Below are 17,101 nucleotides of genomic sequence, written 5' to 3' on the forward strand. Positions count from 1 at the left end.
AACATATGCCTTATGCACAAGTTAAAAAAATAAAAAAATAATGATAATAAAATTGGACAAAAGTATATTCATACAGTTCTTACACATGTTTAATTGACAAAAAAAAATTGAAAGAATTTCGAAAAATGGTCCAGAAAGCACTTTTTAAAGGGGTTGACTCAAATTCAAGACTCAAATTCCGAACAGAACGCCCATCCTGGTAGATCTAAACCTAATGCAGCTTGAAGTGACTTTTAGGTGCCAGGTGTAATATCCATTACTTTGAGTGTCTTATATAATATTATTAAATGTGTTTCTTTCTGTGTTGCAGGGGCAGTCAAGAAATGGAACGGCAAGGCCACAGAACATGACATAAGCAGAGCTGTGGGAGACCACCTCAAGCCCCTGGTAGAGCCGGGGGTGGTGTTTACCACTCCACCACGCCTTCAGCAGGCTGGAAAAGTGGGATTGATATATTTGTTTCAGTTTTCAGGAATTGAATCCTTTGACATATTGTTGATTTCAACATTTTTCCTTTTCAACAAAAATGCACTGGATTCATTGAAGTCGGTTAATCTGTTTTGCAATTTGAAAATATATATCAAGAGTTAGATATATAGCACATTTCAGACATGGACAAATAAAAACAATGGAAATAAAAACGGAAATATTTACTACACAACAAAACATAAGAGGATTAATAAAGCAAAAATAGTGCAATGCCAATGTGGTAACAACTCCTTTTTTTGTTAATCAAATAAATAGTACTCTTTCAATTCAGAACCTGGATTTTTCCCCTGATGAGGCTAATATCCATATCATGCTGACATCAATAGAACAGGGGACAAACATTTAGGGTTCTACACTGTGACATCATTAAGATACTCCTACTACAATGTTAAAACATTCTACATTGTGACATCATTAAAATACTCCTACTACAATGTTAAAACATTCTACATTGTAACATTATTTCATTGATATCATGAAACAACTCCTTCATGTATTTTCTGATGTTTAATAAGAGATCGATTATCAGAGTATCTCTTGTCACATTGATCACAACTATGTGACTTCTCTCCTGTGTGTCTTCTCTGGTGCTTAGTCAAGTTACCAGACTCAGTAAATCTCTTCCCACATTGATCACAGCTATATGGTTTATCTCCTGTGTGTGTTCTCTGATGCTTAGTCAAGTTACCAGGCTCAGTAAAAGTCTTCCCACATTGATCACAGCTAAAATATTTCTCTCCTGTGTGTGTTCTCTGGTGCCTAGTCAGCTGACTAGACTGAGTAAAACTCTTCCCACATTGATCACAGCTATAAGGTTTCTCTCCTGTGTGTGTTCTCTGGTGAACTATCAGGCTGCTTAAGTGACTAAAATTCTTCCCACATTGATCACAGCTATAAGGCTTCTCTCCTGTGTGTATTCTCTGGTGTGATTTTAAATGTCCTGATATCAGAAAACGCTTCCCACAGTCTGTGCAGTGGAAAGATTTCTCTCCCATGTGTGTTCTCTGGTGTATAGTCAGCTTGCACAATGTAGTAAAACCCTTCCCACATTGATAACAGCTATAAGGTTTCTCTCCAGTGTGAATTCTCTGGTGTGCTTTTAGTGACTCTGATCTTGAGTAACTCTTCCCACAGTCAGAGCAGTGGAAAGGTTTCTCTCCTGTGTGTGTTCTCTGGTGTATAGTCAGGCGGCTAGATGTAGTAAAACTCTTCCCACATTGAGAACAGCTGTAAGGTTTCTCTCCAGTGTGAATTCTCTGGTGTGCTTTTAGTGAATCTGATCTTGCGTAACTATTCCCGCAGACAGAGCAGTGGTGAGGTTTCATTCCTGTGGGTCTCTGCTGGAATTTGAGATGTTCTGAAGTGGAGAGACTCGTCTCTGCCTCGTCAGCTTCATGATGTAATTGGGGCTCCCCAGAGGACCCACGGTAGTCTTGTCTCTCTTCTGTGTGAACGACAAAGTCAGGCAGGTGGTTAAAGGCCCACAACAGCAGAAATCCATTGTTTATTTGAGCTAAGGTAATGTTAAGATATATATATATATATATATATATATATATATATATATATATATATATAATGTTTGTGTCATTGCTGCAAATCAACTGCTTTATACTTAAAAAAAAACACCAAATTCAACCAGTAAAATGCTCTTTGGCTAGCTTTCCTACCAGCCTGTCAATGAGCGTTTAGCATTCAAGCTAACAACTTCTGCATCCAAAATAGGTATTTTGCAACTTTCACAACCAAATATGTGACCCGCCGTCTCTATTCAGTCTTATGTAGCAACCTTTTAAATTGTGTTTTTTTTATTGTTTACATTGGATAAAAGTACAGACTGAGCTTCTAAATGGCGTATCATAAACTGTAGTTGGAGGAGACATGAGAAAGTAATGACTCAGAGCTTCTAAATGGTATCATAAACTGTAGTTGGAGGAAACATGAGGAAGTAATGACTCAGAGCTTCTAAATGGTATCATAAACTGTAGTTGGAGGAAACATGAGGAAGTAATGACTGAGAGCTTCTACATGGCGTATCATAAACTGTAGTTGGAAGAAACATGAGGAAGTAATGTAGATTTTAAATTACCCTTAGAATCCCATTCAGGACAAAAGGGCATTCCAAAGGTTTCTGTGGTTTTCACACTTGCTCTACATTAATCATTGGGAAACATATATTTAGAAAAGGAATACTTTCACCAAATTGCCTAAACGGATTCTCTGAACATTATATCACCAGGTTCCCCCATTAGGCAAACCATAAACAGTATTTATCTCACCAGGTTCCCCCAAACCATGAACAGTATTTATCTCACCAGGTTCCCCCATGAGGCAAACCATTATCATTACTACATTGTCTATTGTTGTATATCTTCAGTGCTGCTCTTTGTTCACGCCCATTTATCATCTTTCACACCCTCTCGAGCCTTAGACCCGCCCATCTCTTAAAGAATTCACATTGGAACATGAGAATGTGGCCATGTGATAAAGCAGTGAGGCCTAAAAAAACAAAGATGTCAACAATAAAATACTTTATTAACTTCAAGTAGATTACAATTAGGAAAAACCTAAAACACAAGAAGGTCAAAACAATATCTAGACCTAAGCGTATATATTCTTTATTTCACCTTTATTTAACTAGGCAAGTCAGTTACAAATTCTTATTTTCAATGACGGCCTAGGAACAGTGGGTTAACTGGCCTAGGAACAGTGGGTTAACTGGCCTATAAACAGTGGGTTAACTGGCCTAGGAACAGTGGGTTAACTGGCCTAGGAACAGTGGGTTAACTGGCCTAGGAACAGTGGGTTAACTGGCCTAGGAACAGGGGAACAGTGGGTTAACTGCCTGTTCAGCGGCAGAACCACTGATTTGAACCTTGTCAGGATGGGTGATTTGAATTTGCAACCTTCTGGTTACTAGTCCAACGCTCTAACCACTAGCCTACCCTGCCACCCCAGTTTTTAAGATTAGGACTTTTGTAATGAAGAGACCATGGACATTAAATTAAAAGACCATGGACATTAAATTAAAAGACCATGGACATTACATTAAAAGACCATGGACATTACATTAAAAGACCATGGACATTACATTAAAAGACCATGGACATTACATTAAAAGACCATGGACATTACATTAAAAGACCATGGACATTACATTAAAAGACCATGGACATTACATTAAAAGACCATGGACATTACATTAAAAGACCATGGACATTACATTAAAAGACCATGGACATTACATTAAAAGACCATGGACATTACATTAAAAGACCATGGACATTACATTAAAAGACCATGGACATTACATTAAAAGACCATGGACATTACATTAAAAGACCATGGACATTACATTAAAAGACCATGGACATTACATTAAAAGACCATGGACATTACATTAAAAGACCATGGACATTACATTAAAAGACCATGGACATTACATTAAAAGACCATGGACATTAAATTAAAAGACCATGGACATTAAATTAAAAGACCATGGACATTACATTAAAAGACCATGGACATTACATTAAAAGACCATGGACATTACATTAAAAGACCATGGACATTACATTAAAAGACCATGGACATTACATTAAAAGACCATGGACATTACATTAAAAGACCATGGACATTACATTAAAAGACCATGGACATTACATTAAAAGACCATGGACATTACATTAAAAGACCATGGACATTACATTAAAAGACCATGGACATTACATTAAAAGACCATGGACATTACATTAAAAGACCATGGACATTACATTAAAAGACCATGGACATTACATTAAAAGACCATGGACATTACATTAAAAGACCATGGACATTACATTAAAAGACCATGGACATTACATTAAAAGACCATGGACATTACATTAAAAGACCATGGACATTACATTAAAAGACCATGGACATTACATTAAAAGACCATGGACATTACATTAAAAGACCATGGACATTACATTAAAAGACCATGGACATTAAATTAAAAGACCATGGACATTAAATTAAAAGACCATGGACATTACATTAAAAGACCATGGACATTACATTAAAAGACCATGGACATTACATTAAAAGACCATGGACATTAAATTAAAAGACCATGGACATTAAATTAAAAGACCATGGACATTACATTAAAAGACCATGGACATTACATTAAAAAAAATATGCTTTCAGGTTAGATGAATTTGTTCATATCATAACCAAAGTTACTCAAAGGATCTGATGGGGCGGAAGGTATCCTAGTGGTTAGAGCGTTGGGCCAGTAACCGAAAGGTTGCTAGATCCAATCCCTGAGCTGTCAAGATAAACATCTTGCCTAGTTAAATAAAGTTTTTTTTAAGTGTTGTGTATTTGTATGGTGTACCATCTCCACTAAATTATAACCTCTTGAGGTTCTGCTCACCTGAGTTGAATACCTCATTGTATGTGTAGACCAGACTATTTACCAAGTGAGTTTACATCTGTATTTTTCTTAGCTGTCTATTTACCACCACAAACTAATGCTGGCACTAACACCACACTCAACGCGTTGTATAGGGCCATAAGCAAACAAGAAAACACTCATCCAGGGGCCACTCCGGTGATTTTAATGCAAGAAAACAGAAATCTATTTGATGTTATTTCTACTTGTGCAACTGATGTTATTTCTACCTGTGCAACTAAGCTCGTATAACTCCATTGTTTGTAAACCAACACTGTATAGCCTCATTATGACATCATGGATTAATTCTAGAATATACTATATAGCCTAGAAACCTGGTTAAACTATCCTTATGACATCATGGATGAATTCTAGAATATACTATATAGCCTAAAAACCTGGTTAAACTATCATTATGACATCATGGATGGCCAGTCCTTGTATTCATAGTGTAGTGAATTCAGGGGGAGGCCCTGAGCTGAACTCAAACCTGGGTCCAGCGACTGTCAAGCCAACGCCTTATAACTGTTATTCCAAGATGTTTAAACCTATGGATACAAGGACTGACCACTGGCTATACATCAATAATTTAAAAGTGAAAATATGGATGTAGCAATTGCATATTTCCCCTTTAACACCCCTCATCAGTTCAACAACTGCAAAGTTTGTGCCTCTGTTTTTAAGACAGTACTTACTAGTGTAAATCGAGGAACGGTTTCTCAAAACCATTTTACAGCTAAGTTCATCATTACAACCATCGGACACCTTAATAAGATGCGTTAGGGAAACCGGGCCCAGATATGCAGTTTCCTCCTCTTCTTCCTCCTTTTTCTGTGTGACAGTCATCTCTCCTTCCTTCACTCCAAACACGGCATCCTCCTCTTTCTCTTCCTCCTCTTCTTTTACTGCAACTTCCTCTTTCACTCTGAACGCGTCTTCCTCTTCTTTAACGGAAACGTCTTTCTCTTCTTCTTTCACGGTAACAGTCTCACCCTCTACTTGTTTTTGTATTGTAACATCCTCCTCTTCCTCTTCCTCTTTCACAAGATCCTCTTTCTCCGTCCAGCAGACCTCTTCTTTAACAGGAGGAGAGTAGCTTAGTGAACTCATGGTCAGAGATGTTAGCTAGCTAGGCTAATGCTAACTTAACCAGCCCGCTAGCTGACTAATAACAACACCGTAAATATGAAATTAAATCGGATAACTAACCAGACGACAGAAGTGGGTTTAAAATACAGTGGCTACGCGAACCCGTCGAAAGAGCTTTATTGGTTCGTCTATTTTGTCTAGCAAGCTACGGAGTTGCCTGACTAACTGTTGCCGCTGATGAGTCGGGGTTGAAAGAAGCGTTCCGTCCACTAGATTATACGTCACACCAGCAGCATCGCCTTAGTTTCAGACCGCCATCTGCTGACTGGAGTGGGAAACGCAGTTGAGTAAAATGTATCTATTTTATTTTCAGACAAGTTGAAGGGTAGGAAGCATGATTTTTTTTTTACACACAAATGAAACAACACAGTGTGGTTAAAGAGTTAGTAACTTAGTTGTAATCACGATCTGGTTATCTATTAAGTACAAACAGTTATGTTTTTGCGTTATTACATATTTATTAATTTATGTCTACCCACAATGCACAATTTTGCAATGTCAAATTGATATACTCTGTGCTACCGAGTTCATATGGCCAGAATCCATCTCATATCTTCTCCCACTGCGTAAAGTGTGGTCGTGCAATAACTCAATTCGCTCTTGCTCTCCTTGTAGCGCCATTTTAACGCAAAACGTAGTCCACTCTGTTTGTTGCAGATTCTAGTTATGGAAACAGAAAACTGTATTGAGATCAAACGTTTCATCGATGAGAAAATGTGCAGAATGTTGGACAAAATCCATTTCACTCTATCATCTCCCACTCATCTTTCACTGGGCTTCCTCTCATCGCCATATTTGGTAGTGAGTAAAAAGTACATCCTGCTCCTCTCCTCTCTACCCCACGTCCCCTCACAGTCCCTTCAGTTTCCCCCAATGTCCCCTCACAGTCCCTTCAGTTTCCCCTAACGTCGCCTCATATCCCGTTAGATTGGCTGCTCAGCCTACCTAAATTTTCCCTCACCCATCATAGCCCTGCAATTCCCAACCAATCAGAGCGCTTCGAAATGCGCATCCGGACACTACACCCGCCCACTCAGGTCAAAGTGTTGTCGTTGTCCGAAGGGAGAAGACGCCTGTTTGTGAGGACTTTTTATTGACGACAGTAACACAAATGTCTGAATGTTGTGAGTGCATCGAAATATAAGCATTTCACTGTTGTATTCGGCGCATGTGACAAATAAACATAATACAATTAGATTTGATATCTTTCAGACATACAGTACCAGTCAAAAGTTGGACACACTCACTACTCATTCAAGGGTTTTCTTAATTTTAACTATTTTCTACATTGTAGAATAATAATTAAGACATCACAACTGTGAAATAACGCATATGGAATGTAGTAACCCAGAAAAGTAGTAACCAACAAAGTGTGAAACAAATCTTTTTTTTTTTACCAGCACCAAAAACGCTGTTTTGACAACTGGCAATAAATATAGTGGGGGGAAATCAGGTTGAAACTGCTGTTGAAACTAACAACTAAAATACCACATGGAAATGGGAGATATCTTTTGGAATTTTAAAATCTTTTATCTCACTGGTTAGATAATCTGCAGAAGACAGTCCGCTACATTTCAGAGTGATGCATTTAAATGTAGAGGTCCCCAGAACGAAGAGAAATGCAACACTTATTTGTCATCACTCATATCGAAATCACGTTGAAATCAATTGCGCGAGAGGGGGGAGATGAGGTTGCACATCCTGATTAAACGAACAGCTCTAAAACCACATGGAATCTGGGTTTAATGTGTACATCACTGGTTAGAGGACAACCTGTGGTAAACAGCTCGCTACATTTTGAAGTGTTGCATTTTGATTCAAGTGGATCACCGACGAGATAAGTGTAACGCAACACTTTTTGTTCATCACATAAATAGTACTCTTTCATTTCAGGATCTGGATTTTTCCCCTGATGAGGCTAATATCCATGTCATGATGAAATCAATAGAACAGGGGACAAACATTTATGGTTCTACATTGTGACATTTTATTGTTATCATGGAACAACTCCTTCATGGATTTTCTGATGTCTAATCAGAGATCTTTTACCAGAGTATCTCTTCCCACATTGATCACAGCTATACAATTTCTCTCCTGTGTGTGTTTTCTGGTGTGCAGTCAGCTGGCTAGATGAAACAAAACTCTTCCCACATTGATCACAGCTATAACATTTCTCTCCTGTGTGTGTTCTCTGGTGTACAGTCAGCTGGCTAGATGAAACAAAACTCTTCCCACATTGATCACAGCTATAAGGTTTCTCTCCCGTGTGAATTCTTTGGTGCGTTTTCAGGCTGCTTGGAACATTAAAACTCTTCCCACAGTCAGTGCAGCTATACGGTTTCTCTCCAGTGTGAATTCTCTGGTGTCTTTTCAGGCTGCTAAGATCAGTAAATCTCTTCCCACATTGATCACAGCTATAAGGTTTCTCTCCTGTATGGATTCTCTGATGTCTTTTGAGGTCTGCTGAAGAGGTGAATCTCTTCCCACAGTCAGAGCAGCGTTGAGGTTTCTTCCCTGTGCGTTTCCGCTTCTGTTTCTTGAGATGTTCTGATGCGGAAAAACTCTCCTCTTCAGCTTCATGATGTTGTTGAGGCTCCCCAGAGGATCCACAATCGTCATGTCTCTCTCCTGTGTGAACAACAAAAACAAAGCCAGACAGAATATTTTTTTTCACCTTAGTAGTAAAGTGGATGATTGTAGGCTAGAAATACGTTTTTAAAAATCCTAAGCAGTGTGCCAGAGAACTTTGATCACCAATATAGACCCCATTCTGTGTTTGCTAAAATTTTGCCACGAGGGCCGATGCACACACAATTTGGTTATGGATGTAGTATATCTGGTTATGAGGAAACCGCTAGTTATGGATGTAGTATATCTGGTAATGAGGAAACCACTAGCTATGGATGTAGTATATCTGGTAATGAGGAAACCACTAGCTATGAATGTAGTATATCTGCTAATGAGGAAACCACTAGTTATGGATGTAGCAAATCTGGTAATGAGGAAACCACTAGCTATGGATGTAGTATATCTAGTAATGAGGTAACCGATAGTTATGGATGTAGTATATCTGGTAATGAGGAAACCACTAGCTATGGATGTAGTATATCTGCTAATGAGGAAACCACTAGTTATGGATGTAGCATATCTGCTAATGAGGAAACCACTAGTTATGGATGTAGTATATCTGGTAATGAGGAAAAAAATCATACAACCGTAGAACTCACCGGAGCTATAATCAAACAACCGTAGAACTCACCGGAGCTATAATCAAACAACCGTAGAACTCACAGAGCTATAATCAAACAACCGTAGAACTCACCGGAGCTATAATCAAACAACCGTAGAACTCACCGGAGCTATAATCAAACAACCGTAGAACTCACCGGAGCTATAATCAAACAACCGTAGAACTCACCGGAGCTATAATCAAACAACCGTAGAACTCACCGGAGCTATAATCAAACAACCGTAGAACTCACCGGAGCTATAATCAAACAACCGTAGAACTCACCGGAGCACAATCCCTCCATGCTCAGACTGTCCGCAATAGACAGAGAGGCTGAGAGAGGCTGGACTGAGGGCTTGTATGCATGTTGTAAGGCAGGTCCTCACAAGACATCACTGGCAACAACGTTGCCTATGGGAAGAAACCCACCGTCGCTGGACCAGGCACGACTGGCAAACAGTGCTCTTCGCTGATGAGTCGCGGTTTTGTCTCACCAGGGGCGATGGTCGGATTTGCGTTTATCATCGAAGGAATGGGCGTTACACCGAGGCCTGTATTCTGGAGCAGGATCGATTTGGAGGTGGAGGGTCCGTCATGGTCTGGGGCGGTGTGTCACAGCATCATTGGACTGAGCTTGTTGTCATTGCAGACAATATCAACGCTGTGCATTACAGAGAAGACATTCTCCTCCCTCATGTGGTACCCTTCCTGCAGGCTCATCCTGACATGACCCTCCAGCATGACAATGCCACCAGCCATACTGCTCATTCTGTGTGTGATTTCCTGCAAGACAGGAATGTCAGTGTTCTGCCATGGCCAGCGAAGAGGCCAGTTCACAATCCCATTGAGCATGTCTGGGACCTGTTGGATCGGAGGGTGAGGGCTTGGGCCATTCCCCACAGAAATGTCTGGAAACTTGCAGGTGACTTGGTGGAAGAGTGCGGTAACATCTCACAGCAAGAACTGGCAGATCTGGTGCAGTCCATGAGGAGGAGATGCACTGCAGTACTTAATGCAGCTGGTGGACACACCAGATACTGACTGTTACTTTTGATTTTGACCCCCCCCCCCCCTTTGTTCAGGGACACATTATTGCATTTCTGTTAGTCACATGTCTGTGGAACTTGTTTAGTTTATCTCTCAGTTGTTGAATCTTGTTATGTTCATACAAATATTTACACATGTTAAGTTTGCTGAAAATAAACACAGTTGACAGTGAGAGGACATTTCTTTTTTTGCTGAGTTTAGTCCTTAATATATAATAATAATATATCCCATTTAGCAGACGCTTTTGTCCAAAGCGACTTACAAGTCGGCTGGGGCCACTACTTTTTGCATATGGGTGGCCCCAGTGGGAAGCGAACCCACGACGCTTGGCGTTGCAAGCGCCATGCTCTACCGACTGAGCCACACAGGATCCTTGTATCTTAACATCATTGTTTGTGGTTAATCTATTTTCTATCTAAATGAAAATTCTACCAATTTTAAAGTAACTTTTATTGCCATTGCCAACTGTGTAAAAATAACCTACATAAAGCCAACAAATAAAAACATTGCAGCCTGCAGTTAGAAAATATCCTGATAAAAATAAATCTCTTATAAATCACATTGGCTTCACATGGCCTGTCTGCTATGAACTGGAAACATTGGCTACACATGGCCTGTCTGCTATGAACTGGAAACATTGGCTTCACATGGCCTGTCTGCTATGAACTGGAAACATTGGCTACACATGGCCTGTCTGCTATGAACTGGAAACATTGGCTTCACATGGCCTGTCTGCTATGAACTGGAAACATTGGCTACACATGGCCTGTCTGCTATGAACTGGAAACATTGGCTACACCTGGCCTGTCTGCTAGGAACTGGAAACATTGGCTACACATGGCCTGTCTGCTAGGAACTGGAAACATTGGCTACACATGGCCTGTCTGCTAGGAACTGGAAACATTGGCTACACATGGCCTGTCTGCTAGGAACTGGAAACATTGGCTACACATGGCCTGTCTGCTAGGAACTGGAAACATTGGCTACACATGGCCTGTCTGCTAGGAACTGGAAACATTGGCTACACATGGCCTGTCTGCTAGGAACTGGAAACATTGGCTACACATGGCCTGTCTGCTAGGAACTGGAAACATTGGCTACACATGGCCTGTCTGCTAGGAACTGGAAACATTGGCTACACATGGCCTGTCTGCTAGGAACTGGAAACATTGGCTACACATGGCCTGTCTGCTAGGAACTGGAAACATTGGCTACAAATGGCCTGTCTGCTAGGAACTGGAAACATTGGCTACACATGGCCTGTCTGCTAGGAACTGGAAACATTGGCTACACATGGCCTGTCTGCTATGAACTGGAAACATTGGCTTCACATGGCCTGTCTGCTATGAACTGGAAACATTGGCTACACATGGCCTGTCTGCTATGAACTGGAAACATTGGCTACACATGGCCTGTCTGCTAGGAACTGGAAACATTGGCTACACATGGCCTGTCTGCTAGGAACTGGAAACATTGGCTACACATGGCCTGTCTGCTAGGAACTGGAAACATTGGCTACACATGGCCTGTCTGCTAGGAACTGGAAACATTGGCTACACATGGCCTGTCTGCTAGGAACTGGAAACATTGGCTACACATGGCCTGTCTGCTAGGAACTGGAAACATTGGCTACACATGGCCTGTCTGCTAGGAACTGGAAACATTGGCTACACATGGCCTGTCTGCTAGGAACTGGAAACATTGGCTACACATGGCCTGTCTGCTAGGAACTGGAAACATTGGCTACACATGGCCTGTCTGCTAGGAACTGGAAACATTGGCTACACATGGCCTGTCTGCTAGGAACTGGAAACATTGGCTACAAATGGCCTGTCTGCTAGGAACTGGAAACATTGGCTACACATGGCCTGTCTGCTAGGAACTGGAAACATTGGCTACACATGGCCTGTCTGCTAGGAACTGGAAACATTGGCTACACATGGCCTGTCTGCTAGGAACTGGAAACATTGGCTACACATGGCCTGTCTGCTAGGAACTGGAAACATTGGCTACAAATGGCCTGTCTGCTAGGAACTGGAAACATTGGCTACACATGGCCTGTCTGCTAGGAACTGGAAACATTGGCTACACATGGCCTGTCTGCTAGGAACTGGAAACATTGGCTACACATGGCCTGTCTGCTAGGAACTGGAAACATTGGCTACACATGGCCTGTCTGCTAGGAACTGGAAACATTGGCTACACATGACCTGTCTGCTAGGAACTGGAAACATTGGCTACACATGGCCTGTCTGCTAGGAACTGGAAACATTGGATTAACTTGGTCTGGCCCAGAAGATGGTGCTAGTGAACTCACAACATTGTATTAAATATTCTGGGCCGTCAGAGTTTCCTGCCCCAGTGAGCCCTGGACAGACAGACACAGCTGAAGGCCAAGGGATAATTAGTAATCAGGTAGGGATATTTTATGACGTTTCCATTGGATCAGATGATTCATTAAAATGTTAAAATTATCACTTGCACAGTGCTCCTTGGGATGTTTAAAGCTTGGGAAATCTTTTTGTATCCAAATCCGGCTTTAAACTTCTTCACAACATTATCTCGGACCTGCCTGGTGTGTTCCTTGTTCTTCATGATGCTCTCTGCGCTTTTAACGGACCTCTGAGACTATCACAGTGCAGGTGCATTTATACGGAGACTTGATTACACACAGGTGGATTGTATTTATCATCATTAGTCATTTAGGTCAACATTGGATCATTCAGAGATCCTCACTGAACTTCTGGAGAGAGTTTGCTGCACTGAAAGTAAAGGGGCTGAATAATTTTGCACGCCCAATTTTTCAGTTTTTGATTTGTTAAAAAAGTTTGAAATATCCAATAAATGTCGTTCCACTTCATGATTGTGTCCCACTTGTTGTTGATTCTTCACAAAAAAATACAGTTTTATATCTTTATGTTTGAAGCCTGAAATGTGGCAAAAGGTCGCAAAGTTCAAGGGGGCCGAATACTTTCGCAAGGCACTGTATATATATATAACATTACATGTGAACTTTAAAGGTGTAACTATTTCACACTGGCTTTGGTTAAAGGCAACTACAAACTCATACTAGTAGTCATCTCTCCTACTGTAGTAGTATTGTTGTCATGCCAACACCTTAAAACCGTTACGCAAGAGGACTGAACTTCTTAACGAGGTCGCTAGGTTTGGGTTAAGGTTGCTACAGTAGCTTTCTCTATGAATTTGAGTGGTTACAGTGAGGGAAAAAGTATTTGATCCCCTGCTGATTTTGTACGTTTTCCCACTGACGAAGAAATGATCAGTCTATAATTTTAATGGTAGGTTTATTTGAACAGTGAGAAACAGAATAACAACAAAAATATCCAGAAAAACGCATGTCAAAATTGTTTAAAATTGATTTGCATTTTAATGAGTGAAATAAGTATTTGACCCCTCAGCAAAACATGACTTAGTGGCAATCACAGAGGTCAGACGTTTCTTGTCGTTGGCCAACAGGTTTGCACACATCTCAGGAGGGATTTTTTTCCCACTCCTCTTTGCAGATTTTCTCCAAGTCATTAAGGTTTCGAGGATGACGTTTGGCAACTCGAACCTTCAGATCCCTCCACAGATTTTCTATGGGATTAAGGTCCAGAGACTGGCTAGGCCACTCCAGGACCTTAATGTGCTTCTTCTTGAGCCACTCCTTTGTTGCCTTGGCCGTGTGTTTTGGGTCATTGTCATGCTGGAATAGCCATCCAAGATCCATTTTCAATGCCCTGGTTGAGGGAAGGAGGTTCTCACCCAAGATTACGGTACAGGTCCCCGTCCATCGTCCCTTTGATGCGGTGAAGATGTCCTGCCCCCTTAGCAGAAAAACACCCACAAAGCATAATGTTTCCACCTCCATGTTTGACGGTGGGGATGGTGTTCTTGGGGTCATAGGCAGCATTCCTCATCCTCCAAACACGGCGAGTTGAGTTGATGCCAAAGAGCTCCATTTTGGTCTCAACTGACCACAACACTTTCACCCAGTTGTATGAATCATTCAGATGTTCATTGGCAAACTTCAGATGGGCATGTATATGTGCTTTCCTGAGCAGGGGGACCTTGCAGGAGCTGCAGGATTTCAGTGTGTTACCAATTGTTTTCTTGGTGACTATGGTCCCAGCTGCCTTGACAAGATCCTCCCGTGTAGTTCTGGGCTGATTCCTCACCTTTCTCATGATCATTGCAACTCCACGAGGTGAGATCTTGCATGGAGCCCCATGCCGAGGGAGATTGACAGCTCTTTTGCATTTCTTCCATTTGCAAATAATCACACCAACTGTTATCACCTTCTCACCAAGCTGCTTGGCGATGGTCTTGTAGCCCATTCCAGCCTTGTGTAGGTCCACAATCTTGTCCCTGATATCCTTGGAGAGCTCTTTGGTCTTGGCCATGGTGGAGAGTTTGGATTCTGATTGATTGATTACTTCTGTGGACAGGTGTCTTTTATACAGGTAACAAACTCCCTTTAAGAGTGTGTTCCTAATCTCAGTTTGTTACCTGTATAAAAAGACACCTGGGAGCCAAAAAATCTTTCTGATTGAGAGGGAGTCAAATTATTATTTCCCTCGTTAAAATGCAAATCAATTTATAACATTTTTGATATGCTTTTTTCTGTTGTTATTCTGTCTCTCACTGTTCAAATAAAATTACCATTAAAATTATAGACTGATCATTTCTTTGTCAGTGGGCAAATGTACTAACTCAGCAGGGGATCAAATGCATTTTTTCCTCACTGTACATTTCTCCAGCCGCTCAGCTGTTTACCAAACCATGTCTCATGGCTGACATTTTGTTGCTGTTTAAATCCCTTTAAAAAAAGCCACATCCATCAATCTGCAGTTCAACCAATAACAAAGCTGTAATTACACCACTGTTTTGGTAATTAGATGATGGATGGGGCTCGAGAAATGTAACTACTCTCAAATTCATAGACAGACCTATGGATGCAAGGACTGACCATCCATGATATCAACATTATAGTTTTAACCATGTTGAGGCTATACAGTGTTGATTTACATTGTTTCTAAACATTGGAGTAAAAAAAGCTTATTTGGGAATCTGATGGGGTACAGTTGAACTAAGCTCATGAGGCATGTGTTATATTCTTGAAGAATCAATGGCTATATATAAATAATTTACAAATACAGTGTTGGTTCACATTGTTTCTATAAATATATACAGTGCATTTGGAAAGTATTCAGACCCCCCTTTTCCACATTTATTACGTTACAGCCTTATTCTAAAATTGATTAAATTAAATGTTTTCCTCATTAATCTACACACAATACACTCTAATGATAACATGAAAAACTTTTTTTTTTTTGCACATTTATTAAAATAAAAAACATGAATACCTTATTGACGTAAGTATTTAGACCCTAAATTGAGATTAGGTGCCTCCTGTTTCCTGACTCTCAGAGAAACAAGATTCTCTGGTCTGATTAAACTCTTTGGCCTGAATGCCAAGCATCACGTCTAGAGGAAACCTGGCACCATCCCTACGGCGGCAGGGACTGGAGGACTAGTCAGGCTTGAGGGAACTAGTCAGCATTGAGGGTAAGATGAACAGAGCAAGTACAGAGTACAGAGAGAGATCCTTGATGAATATCTTCTCCAGAGCGCTCAGAACCTCAGACTGGGGCGAAGGTTCACCTTCCAACAGGACAACGACTCTCAGCACACAGCCAAGACAACGCAGGAGTGGCTCCGGGACAAGACTTTGTTCTATGCAGAGAACAATGGGAGACAGTCCCCAAAGGGTGCCAAGCTTGTAGTATCTTACCCAAGAAGCCAAGAAGCCTCAAGGCTGTAATTGCTGCCATAAAAGTACTGAGGAAAGGGTCTGAATACTTATTAAATGTGATTTCAGTTGTTGTTGTTTTTTGCAAAATTGCAAAAATGTCTAAAAATCTGTTTTTGTTTTGTCATTGTGTGTAGATTGATATTGGAATATATATATAAACCGTTTTAAAATAAGGCTGTAACATAACGATGGGAAAAGCCAATGGGTCTGAATCATTTAAATGTCCAGATATGGATGAGGCAGTTGTAGATTTACTCATTTATAGCCACACATCAGTTCAACAACAGCAGAGTTTGTGCCTCTGTTTTTAAGACAGTACTTACCAGTGTTAATCAGGGCCCGGTTTCCCAAAACCATTTTATGGCTAAATTCTTCGTTACCATTGGATGCCTTAAGATGCATTTGGGAAACCGGGCCCAGATATCCAGTTTCCTCCTCTTCTTTTTTGGATGTGACAGTCATCTCCCACTCCTCCTCTTTAACTCCAAAAACTGCACCCTCCTCTTTCTCTTCCTCCTCTTCTTTTACTGTAACATCCTCCTCTTTCACTCTGAATGCGTCTTCCTCTTCTTTAACTGTAACAGCCTCACCCTCCACTTGTTTTTGTATTGTAACAGCCTCTTCTTCTTTCTCCTCTTTCACGACAACGTTCAGCCACAGTCCCTCTTTCTCCGTCCAGCAGACCGCCTCTTCTTTAGCAGGAGAGTAGCTCAGTGAACTCATGGTCGGAGGTGTTAGCTAGCTATGCTAATGAATGAGCCGCAATCTAAATTGCCATGAGCTGACCAATAACATCGGAAATATGAAATTTAATCGGATAACTAACTAGACGACAGAAGTGGGTTTAAAACACAGTGTCTAATATACACGAACACCTCTAAAGAGCTTTATCCGTTCGTCTATTTTGTCTACAAGCTACCGAGGTGTCTGACTT

The 17,101-nt window shown here is 40.8% G+C and overlaps 2 protein-coding genes across 2 annotated transcripts; both read right to left on the minus strand.

Annotated features, from left to right (window-relative positions):
• Window positions 1–830: 830 nt before the first annotated feature.
• Window positions 831–6,247, minus strand: LOC135533202 (zinc finger protein 664-like). Its single transcript, XM_064960626.1, has 2 exons — window positions 5,623–6,247; window positions 831–1,933 (listed from the first exon to the last, which is right to left on the minus strand). The coding sequence occupies exons 1-2, from the start codon at window positions 6,035–6,037 to the stop codon at window positions 963–965; spliced, it is 1,386 nt and encodes a 461-aa protein (XP_064816698.1). The 5' UTR covers window positions 6,038–6,247; the 3' UTR covers window positions 831–962.
• Window positions 6,248–8,065: 1,818 nt separating this feature from the next.
• LOC135533203 (zinc finger protein 664-like) lies at window positions 8,066–17,099 on the minus strand. The gene is made up of 2 exons (XM_064960628.1): window positions 16,491–17,099; window positions 8,066–8,704 (listed from the first exon to the last, which is right to left on the minus strand). Exons 1-2 carry the CDS (start codon window positions 16,888–16,890, stop codon window positions 8,073–8,075), a joined length of 1,032 nt encoding a protein of 343 aa, XP_064816700.1. The 5' UTR covers window positions 16,891–17,099; the 3' UTR covers window positions 8,066–8,072.
• Between the last annotated feature and the right edge of the window lie 2 nt (window positions 17,100–17,101).

Source organism: Oncorhynchus masou, unplaced genomic scaffold (assembly GCF_036934945.1).
Source record: "Oncorhynchus masou masou isolate Uvic2021 unplaced genomic scaffold, UVic_Omas_1.1 unplaced_scaffold_2283, whole genome shotgun sequence".
NCBI classification, from domain to species: Eukaryota; Metazoa; Chordata; class Actinopteri; order Salmoniformes; family Salmonidae; genus Oncorhynchus; species Oncorhynchus masou.

Coding starts and splice junctions, on each gene's coding strand:
- LOC135533202 (XM_064960626.1), bottom strand. CDS start 6,037: ATGAGTTCACTAAGCTACTCTCCTCCTGTTAAAGAAGAGGTCTGCTGG. Junction 1,934..5,622: donor CCGTTCCTCGATTTACACTA/GTAAGTACTGTC, acceptor TCGTTCACACAG/AAGAGAGACAAGACTACCGT.
- LOC135533203 (XM_064960628.1), bottom strand. CDS start 16,890: ATGAGTTCACTGAGCTACTCTCCTGCTAAAGAAGAGGCGGTCTGCTGG. Junction 8,705..16,490: donor CCGGGCCCTGATTAACACTG/GTAAGTACTGTC, acceptor TTGTTCACACAG/GAGAGAGACATGACGATTGT.